The sequence below is a fragment of the Bombina bombina genome, chromosome 1 (assembly GCF_027579735.1).
Source record: "Bombina bombina isolate aBomBom1 chromosome 1, aBomBom1.pri, whole genome shotgun sequence".
NCBI lineage: Eukaryota > Metazoa > Chordata > Amphibia > Anura > Bombinatoridae > Bombina > Bombina bombina.
The window spans coordinates 1361752536-1361763003 of record NC_069499.1 but is presented as its reverse complement, the minus strand read 5'-3'; the positions used below and the strand labels follow the sequence as shown (position 1 = coordinate 1361763003).

Below are 10468 nucleotides of genomic sequence, written 5' to 3'. Positions count from 1 at the left end.
ACTCCACATGTTGTAAGAGTAACTCTCTAAGCAGATTCAGCTGTAACAGACATCATTTTTCAGTGCACAAATTCATAAAGCCAAAAGTCATTTAAAAATTTCCAGTGTCCAGTTTAGACATAGCTTCTTTAGCAGGCTTTGCTAGATCTGATTCCTAAACTAGTATCTTATAGTAAATACATTTGACATAGAATCATTTTTGACTGTTATGAAACAAATTAAAAAAATGCATGGTTCTATATTCCGGTGGCAGACAGTCATGCTCCATATATTTACAGTATTTTTTTTATTGTTTAAAAAGATAAGACGTTTCTACTACCCATTCCCCAGCTTTGCACAACCAACATTGTTATATTAATATACTTTATAACATTTAAACCTCTAAATTTCTGACTATAACATTTAAACCTCTAAATTTCTGTTTCTAAGCCTCTGCATGCCACCTCTTATTTCAGTAGATTTTCACAGTCATACACTGTTAGTTCATGTGTGCCATATAGATAACATTGTACTCCATCCCGTGGAGTTATTTATGAAGTAGCACTAATTGACTAAAATGGAAGTTTGTAAATAACAATGAGATAAGGTGGGCTGTCTGCAGAGGCTTAGATACAACGTATATTAATATAATAGTGTTGGTTAGGCAAAAACTGGGGAATGGGTTATAAAAAGGGATTATCTATCTTTTAAACAATAAAAATGTATGAGTAGATTGTCCCCTTAATTGACCCTTCCTTTTGGGATCCATACAACACCAAGGACCTTTCTCTGTTTATTGTGGAGATACGAAAGATGGGAATGATCATACTCCATTATATGGATCACATTCAACTAGTATTCAATAGGAGTGTGCATTCGAATCCTTAGCGAGGATACGAATGTGGAAGGCGGCCGCTTGTGGTATTCCGCTGTTTCCGGATCCTCATTTATGCTTGTGAAAGTTCACCACACTAGGATCTGGATTTGCAGATCCTAGCATGTTAAACTTTCACAAGAATGTGGTTTAGGAAAGAGCTGAATCCCACGAGTGCCCGCCTTCTTCAGGATTTGGATCCTCAAGAAGGAGCCGAATGCACAACCCTAGTAGTCAATGCTAAGAAAAAATAATCTAATGTGTTGTAATGGCCTTAAATTTGACAACCCTGCAAAAAAACATGTAAGACACTTTGCATGGCTACACTAACAGATTGGCCCACTTAGTTGAACTTGAACCCCTCATCTTTTTTTGGAACCATGGAATACAAACAAATGTGTCTAGCAGCTTTATAACTCAAAAGGGACATGGAACACCAAATTTTTCTTTCATGATTCAGATAGAGAATACAATTTGAGACAACTTTCCTTCATTCTTTTGGTATTGTTTGATGAAGGAGCAGCACTGCAATACTGGTAGGTAGCTGAACACATAGGGTGAGCCAATGATAAGAGGTATATGTGCAGCCACCGATCAGCAGCTAGCTCCCAGGAGTGCATTACTGCTTCTGAGCCTCTCTAGGTATTATTTTCAACAAAGGAATCAGTCATTAAAAAGCCCAATGTTTTTACCTAGCATTTGAAAGACAATGATATTGGTAGTTTCTTCGACACCAATTTTAGGAATAGGTTGGGAAAGCTTTTGGCTTCTCAACAAAGAATTGGCAGCTTCTCTAGCCTTGTTTTAGAAAGAATGTTGATTCTCTTAAAAAACAAAATCTAGAATACAATTTGTTGTAGACATGTCTGAAGAAGGGCTACAGGAACACCTGTTATGTGGCCTAACTTTAACCTGAGACTGCAATAAGAAGGCAGACTTTTTCTTTCTTTGGGGGTGGGGCGGGGAAGGTGCTTTTATTTTGGGTTTAAATGAAAACAAAAAGGGAATGCAGAGATTTAGTTGCGAGATAACTGAAATTAATTGCACTGTCATGTCAATGTTGCTGACAACATAAAGAAGTGGCTTATGAATAGAATATGAATATACATTCTTTGGCTCAAAGTGATTAGCCAAGGCAGATGCTTTGAACTGCAGTGGCTAAATAATGGACACGTACGGTTTCTAACCCAATTAAAGGAGATCTCACCTTTAATTCACAATTAATAATGTACATGTTACTTTCCATAGCAAACCAGCAGCTGTGTAAGAAACACACAGAAGACTGGAGTTTTATTGTTACACTTGAGACTGCTTAAAGTGTTTATATATATATATATATATATATATATAAAAGTTACATCATAAAATCAAAATTTCCAATCCACATGTACAGATAAAACTGTTAAAAAAATGTAATTATAAAAAGGAAGTCACACACTTTTTTCCAAAACAGAGAGAGAGAGAGAGAGAGAGAGAGAGAAAACTTGTATGAGCTTCTCTACTTTGAAAATTGGGGTTACTCCAATAAAAAAGGCAACATGCTATACACGTAGCCTCTTCAGTGCTGTGAGTTGTGAGCTGAAAGTTATCACAGATATACTGACGTGCTTACAGGAGAACAGACTTGATCCACCAAAACAGATTATAAACTGTTACTTTCATTATTTAAATTCTGCAGAGTTCCAATGGATGTGTCTGATGCAATAAAATAAAAAAAGGAGTCTGCTTGTTTTGATATCTACACCACAAGCGTATTTGTCAATTGTCTTTTAGGATGGACGTGTCAGCTTGGAAGCTATGTGGAGGTACTGCCAATGTTTAAATATATTTCAGCGTTTGAAAGTAGACAATTGGCAGCCATCACTACAAGGGAAATTGTAAAATGTAACACTGTACATTAAATTTCCCCTATTTGCATCAATCACAATAATAACCCAACTGAAAACTTTAACCTTTTATCACTTACACAATCCAACCTGACAGCATCAATTTAAAGGCTTTAAATTTTGTTGCACTGAAAGAGAAAAAAAAAAAAAAAGTACCCTTACATTTTAAATAAGATTTAATACTAACCCTAAAACCTACAAAATGTAGGGGCACTGGAGGAGCTGAAGCAAATGTGATATACTGCTAAACCGATTATAAATACTTATTACTTCCTCTTCACAGTTGTTTTTTTTCAGTACATACCTTAAAAAAAGAAAACAAAAAACACACAAAGATTTTGAGAAGAGAACCTGTACTAGCGGGTCTAAAAATTCTGTGCAGAAAAATATATATATATATATTTATAGTTAATGTATTTTACATTTTTATATAGTCATTTGTCCCAGTTCCAGCATATGTTTCTATGGTTTGCAATAATAAACAATGGGCTGTCTTTACAAAGAAAATATACTCTCCTCAAATTTCAACAATGGGCAAATTTCAAGTTGATGTCTCTCGAGCCTCACCAGTATATTTGTACTTCTGTGCTTCCCTATAGCTTGATCATCTTTCTATTATTTTGTAAATCAGTTGCATAGAAAAACAAACTGGTTAAATTAAAGAGTCTGCATGATCAGTGAAGTTGGTATGACTGGAGTGATCTTAGTAAAATTTGCCAAACATCTTTAAGAGAGAGAAGAAAGAAAAAAAACACCCTCCATGTCAAGTCTGAAGCAGTGTATCCACTAGAATAAACAGTAACTCCATGTTCTGGGAATGAATCAGAGTGGTAAAAAAGAGTCAGTGAATTAAATACTGGGTCACTGCATAGAGTACATGCTGCACAAAGCAGGAGCACTGAATACATATTAAATGTTATTTTATCATGATGAATTTATTTTAAAAAAAAAAAGTCCTTTTTGACTCCCAAAAATTTCTGCAAATCTGTACAATCCGGAAGTGATGATTCTTCTGGTTCAGGTGGCTGCAATAAGGCACCTCACAAATTATTGGGGATTATAATTCAATGCTGCAGTGTTTACAATCACTTAGACAATCTTGTATGCACTTGTGTGTTCGAAGGTCAGATGCACAAATTCCACAAGAAAGCTCCACTTAAAGTCCAGATATGCTGGCATTTGTACTGTAAACACTCTGACAGAACAGTATCAGTTATCCGATTTCTAAAATAACTGTGCTGAAAGGGCATCTCGAGTGATAAGATATCTCTTGCTTACTGTATAGCGGACACACTAGGTACAGTATATTGAGACAATAAGTGTAAGACCTTATCTTACCAAACAAGTAGCAACATTCATATTATGCCATAGCAATGTCAGGAATGGAAGAACCGCTATTAATCAAATGCTTAACACCAGACACCTTGGAATTGAGGCAGCATAGGCGCAAAGTTTAGGTGAGTTCTTAGACCAATTTCCCTTAGTTATCAGTCCCTACACTTTGCCGCTGTTTTATAAAGGCCATGCCATGTGTCCTAAAGTGAGTATTTAAGTTCAGCTGGCTATCAAAGCTCTTCTTGCACACCCGGCAAGAAAATTTACCATCAGCAGGTTCCTCCGATTTTGGTGGAGATTCCTTCTGATCTTCTTCTGTTGCTCCCTTCATTTTGTGGGTCATAAACCTATGGCGGTTTAAGGATCCCTGGGAAGTAAAACAGACCCCACACTCTCTGCACTGGTGTGAGCTTTCATCTGTGCGATGCTGAGGGATGTGTTGCCTGAAGTCAGCCAAACTGCCTGTTTTGTACCCACATGCTCTGCACTGGAAGGATCGCCTGGGCTTCTGTGGAGGTGGCTTTGTGGTGTTTGGTTCATCACTCCCAGATTCATCTGTTGACATTTTTCGTTTTTTTGAAGTTACCTAGATACAGAAAAAGCAAACAGCAAATTTGATACAAGAGAATAAGAATACAAAAATGGAGGCCAATATAAGCCTAAGAAATGTGGCTCCCCTTTAGGTGCCCCAGTTTACTCTTTAAAATTTAGGGATGCAAAACCTAAAAGGGACAGTCTACTCCAAAAAGTTTTTTGTTTAAAAATATAGATAATCCCATTCCCCATTTTTGCACAACCAACACAGTTATATTAATATACTTTTTACCTCTGTGATTACCTTGTATCTAAGTCTCTACAGACAGCCCCCATTATCTCAAGGCTATTTACAGACTTGCATTTTAGCCAATTAGTACTGGTTCCTGCACAATCCATGGGAGTGAGCATAATGTTATCTATATGGCACACATCTCATGCATTTTTATTAGCTTTTCATAGCCAGACACTGCTAATTCATAAGAGGTGGTCTGTAGTTGCTTAGAAACAGGCAGAAATGTAAAGGTTTATACATTATAAAGTATATTAATATAACAATGTTGGTTGTGCAAAACTGGGGAAACCTAATTTATGCTTGCCTGATAAATTATTTTCTCTTTCTTGGCAGTGAGAGTTCACAAATTCATTCATTACCTATGGGAATACAACACCTGGTCACCAGGAGGAGGCAAAGACACCCATATCAAAGCATCAAATATCCCTGCCACTTCCCTACCCTCTCAGTAATTCAAGCAGAGGATAAGGAAAAGTGAAGAGGTACAAGGGGTACAGAGGTGCCAGAGAAACTACCGCCACTACATAAGACACAGGGTAGGTTCATGGACTCTCACTGCCAAGAAAGAAAATAAATTTATCAGGTAAGCATAAATTATGTTGTTTTCTTTCTAATGCCAGTGAGAGTACACAAATTCATTCATTACCTATGGGAAACCAAAACCCAAGTTTAGGTGAACACAGAATGAATAGGGAGGGAAAAAATAAGAAAGGCAGTCCTAAACAGAAGGCACCACCAATTCAAGAACCTTTCTCCCAAAAGAAGCGTCAGCTGAGGCGAAAACATAAAATTTGCAAAGATTAGTAAAAGTATGTAGCGAGGACCATGTAGCTGCCCTACAGATCTATTCTACTGAAGTCTCATTCTTGAATGCCCAAGACAAAGACACTGTACGGCTGTGCCGCCTCCACATAAGCCATATGAATTAAACTTCTCAGCCAAAAAGAAAGAGTAACCGCAGTGGCCTTTTTACACCATGCGTTTACCAGAATAAATAATGAACTGGGAAGAAGACTGTCGAAATTCCTTGGCAGCATGAATGAAGAACTTTAAGGCTCTAACCACATCCAAATTATGTAACAATTAGATCTGCATACCAAGTTCTGCGGGGCCATGCCGGAGCAATCATAATCGCTGAAATACCTTCCTGTTTGATTCGAGCAATTACTCGAGGAAGAAGGGCAATTGGAGGAAATAGATATACAAGATTGAACTTCCAAGGAATCGATAATGCGTCCAACTCTGTTCGAGGGTCTCTCAATCTCTGCCCGTATCTGGGCAGTTTGGCATTTAGACGTGAGGCATTTAGGTCTATCTCCAGAACCCCCCCATCTGAGGGCGAGCTCGGAAAATACTTCCTGATGCAGCGAGAGCTTCGAGTCCCTCCCTGGAGATTTATATAAGCCACTGTCGTGATGTTGCCTGACTGAAATTGAATAAAACAGACGGAACAAAGCTGGGGCCACACCATCAGAGCATTGAAGATGGCCCTTAATTCCAGAATGTTGATGGGTAGAGTTTATTCCTCTGGCTGCCAGGTCCCCTGAGTTCTTAGAGGACCCCACACATCCCCCCCATCCTATAAAACTTGCATCCATAGTCAGAATCTCCCAAGATGATCTCAGGAAGAAAACCCCCTGAGACAGATGATCTGAGACAGCTACCAGGAGAGGGAGTCCCTCGTCGCTGGATCCAAACTAATTATCTGAAACGGGTCAAAATGATTTCCGTTCCATTTACTGAGCATTCATAACTGAAGAGGTCTCAGATGGAAACGAGCAAATGTCAGTAGTTGCTACCATAAGTCCCCCCCCACCTCCCTCAGAGGGCAGAAGAGTAGACTGTAACAAACGGCAGGCAAGCCTTAAGTTTGTATCAAAGTTGATCTGTAAGAAAGATTTTCATAGTTACAGAATCGATGATGGTTCCCAGAGAGCACACTCTTCTACTGGGAAGAAGGGAACTTTTTCCAGATTTACCTTCCATCCATGAATCATAAGAAGCCACAGAAGCCTCTCTGTGTGAGAGCTTGCTAAATGTAAAGAGGGAGGTTGAACCAAAATATCATTAAAATTAGGAGCTAACGCAATTGCTTGTAATCTGAAAACTGATAATGGTTGTCCAGAAAGGCAAACCAGAGAAACTGATGATGAGCTCTGTGAATATGAAGCTATGCGTCCTTCAAATCTAAAAAGTGTCCCTCCTGAATTAAAGGGAAGATAGTTCTGATAGTTTCCATTTTGAAGGAACTCTCAGATATTTGTTGAGACTCTTCAAACCTAGAATTGGGGCGAAAAGTTAGCTTTTTTGGGGGAACTATGAACAGATTTGAATAAAACCCTTTACCCCCTTTCTGATAAGGGAACTAGAACAATCACTCCCATGGATACGAGGTCCTCTACAAATTTCAAAAAGGCTCTTCTTTGGCCTTGTTGAAAGTCTGCAGAGAAGAAATCTGCCCTATAGCGGGCGAGACCGAAAATCTATTCTGTATCCCTGGCAAACAATGTCCAGAACCCAGGGGTCCTAAACATCCTGAAACCCAGCTTCCTGAAATAGAGATAGTCTGCCCCCTACACGATCCGATCCTGGATCGAGGGGCCAACCTTCATGTTGACTTGTTGTCAGGGGTAGACTTCTTGGATTGCTTATTCTTACTCCAAGATTGATTAGGTTTCCAGGTATTTCTGGGTTAATAAGACTTGCGACCCTTGGACCTAGCTTTCTTGTCCTGGAAAAAGAAGGCCCCCTTGCCTCCAGTCACAGTAGAAATGATCAAATCCCTTAAAAGGCCAAGGAAAGCAGTCTAGATTTAAACACTATGTCTGCTGACCAGGACTTCAACCAGAGAGCTCGCTTAGCAAGCACCGCAAATCCAGATTTTGCATTTAGTCGAATGATCTGCATTATAGCATCACAAATTAACAAATTGCCCGTCTTCAGAGCCTTGATCCTATCCTGAATATCGTCCAGGGGAGTTTTCACTACAACCATATCAGAGAGGGAATCGCACCAAAAGGTAGCAGCTCCTGCGACCGCCGCGATACCTGCTGCAGGTTGGAAACAGTCCTTTTGACTAAACAAAGTTAGATAGTCAGATAACCTTTCTGTCAATGGAGTCTCTAAAGTACATTCTGTCCTCTAAGGGAATAATAGTTCACTTAGCCAGAGTGGAGATTGTACCATCCACCTTGGGAATTTAACTCCAGATGAGAATACAGAAAAATTGGAGAGGGGGAAAAAAGGAACCACAGGTTTTTCCCATTTCTTGGATGTAATATCCACCATGCCATGTATAGTTTGTGTACTTTTTGTTCCTCAGCAGGCTTAGCCTCAGGAACGTCAAAAGTAGATAAAACCTCCTTAAGCAAAAACTTCAGATGTTCAAGTCTGAAGCTGAAATTAACCTCCTCTGACTCTACAGTGCTTCCAAGAGAGGAGTTAAAGGAAGAAAGTTCCCCCTCAGATGACACCGATGAATTATCGTCATCAGAATATTGCACATGACTGACCAGAGAAGTTTCCAAAGAGCAACTGGTCCCAACCTCAGAAGTGACATGTTTCACCTTCCTTTACCTCTTCCATGATCCAGGCAAAGCGGGAATAGCACTTAATGCAGCAGAGACTGCAGATTGTAGTTGTGCTGCAGTTGAAGGGAGAGCTACAACCCTTAAGATGAAGGGACAACTGGTCCGCAGGGAACTGCATGCGAAGGACCTGGGGGAATAAACTGTGGTATAAGCAGCGGCATTTCAGGGTTAACCGACTTCTGTGAGGTCACAGGATCTAGAGAGTTAATTTGGGCCACAGGGGATAATGCAGGTGTATTAGACTCGAGTTCCTTAGAATGAGACTGTAGAACAGAAGCCAGGCAATCAGCACACAATTGAGCAGGTGGCACACAATGGATAAATTGCAGAGCATATATTTATTTGAATCCAATAATAATGGGGATTAACCTCCTCAAGGGAGAAAATAGCTTCTGAGTCCTCCCTCACCTCTAGTCAGTAGCCCCTAGTACAGTGCTTTCCAAACTGTGTGTTGTGACACAGTGTATCAGCGGCAGTGTGTACGTGTGTCCCTGCTTCAGCACAAATTGTTTTAAATTATTTTTTTTTTTTTACATTTTCTTTGCTTTCCGACTTTCCGCCTGGCTGCTATGCATACCTAATAGATCACAGATCATCTTAACCTATTGGTGCAGCTTAGTGGGAACTGAAACTATTCCCATTGGCGGCTTTGATGGTGCATTGGCTCCTGACTGCCCGCGTAGTCTACTCAATCGGTTCCTGACTGCATGTGTAGTCAGTGAGTGCTTGATAATGAAATGCGAGTGTCTTTATCTAAAATTCCACCAAATATTCAGAAACTGTGTTCATCTCATCAACCTCATATACCCCATTAAAATAGTAAGTAGCTATTGGTGTTATTAAACTTTTTTTAAAATTCTTGCACATACATACTGTTACTTGTAAATACATTTCGTTATTATATAATTTATGTATATGTCTGTATCTCTTAAAACAAGTTAGTTTAACCTCCTGTTTGCGAGTACAACTGAATTACTGTGTCGCGAAATGATGTAGGTCTAAAAGTGTGTCACCAACATGAAAAGTTTGGAAAGCTCTGCCCTAGTAGTTACTGGCAATCCCGACACACAAGACCCCACAGAATGCCTTTATTAGGGAGTCTCATCACCTCTCAGTAACCAGAGTTAAGAGCCAAGCTCCGTCTCAGCGCAAGTTTGCAGCGAAAGAAAGCAAGCCAAAAGTCTGTGGTGTCATGCTCCCCCTGCTGAGACTCGCCCCCTGCATGAACGCTTCCTGTTTCTCGAACGCGATTATTCGTGGACTCTCACTGCCATTTTAAAGAAATGGGTATTAAAGGCGTTATCTATCTTTTAAAACAATAAACATTTTGTGGTAGACTATCCCTTTAAATCACAACGCTAAATATCTGGGGATACAGGTAGGGTACCTCACCTTCTACTACCTATTTTTATTCCCTGCCTACTTTTAATCCCATGCAAATTCAGGGCAACTGGCAAGGTTTGGGGGTTGCGCAAGTGGTGAATGGGGGGTGTCTGGAACTATAAAAAAAACATAATTTATGCTTACCTGATAAATTTATTTCTCTTGTAGTGTGTTCAGTCCACGGGTCATCCATTACTTATGGGATATATTCTCCTTCCCAACAGGAAGTTGCAAGAGGATCACCCAAGCAGAGCTGCTATATAGCTCCTCCCCTCACATGTCATATCCAGTCATTCGACCGAAACAAGACGAGAAAGGAGAAACTATAGGGTGCAGTGGTGACTGTAGTTTTAATTAAAATTTAGAACTGCCTCAAAAAGACAGGGCGGGCCGTGGACTGAACACACTACAAGAGAAATAAATTTATCAGGTAAGCATAAATTATGTTTTCTCTTGTTAAGTGTGTTCAGTCCACGGGTCATCCATTACTTATGGGATACCAATACCAAAGCTAAAGTACACGGATGATGGGAGGGACAAGGCAGGAACATTTAAACAGAAGGAACCACTGCCTGTAGAACCGTTCTCCCAA

The 10468-nt window shown here is 39.7% G+C and overlaps 1 protein-coding gene across 2 annotated transcripts in view; it reads right to left on the bottom strand.

Moving 5' to 3' along the window:
• Positions 1–2044: 2044 nt before the first annotated feature.
• The window catches only part of ZNF687 (zinc finger protein 687), a 170312-nt gene continuing 161888 nt past the window's right edge, over positions 2045–10468 (bottom strand). For both annotated transcript variants that reach the window (XM_053703779.1, XM_053703788.1), the window contains exon 9: positions 2045–4660. In XM_053703779.1, the coding sequence (XP_053559754.1) occupies positions 4220–4660 (441 nt within the window). In that variant the 3' untranslated portion in view covers positions 2045–4219. The remainder of the gene's footprint in view (positions 4661–10468) is intronic.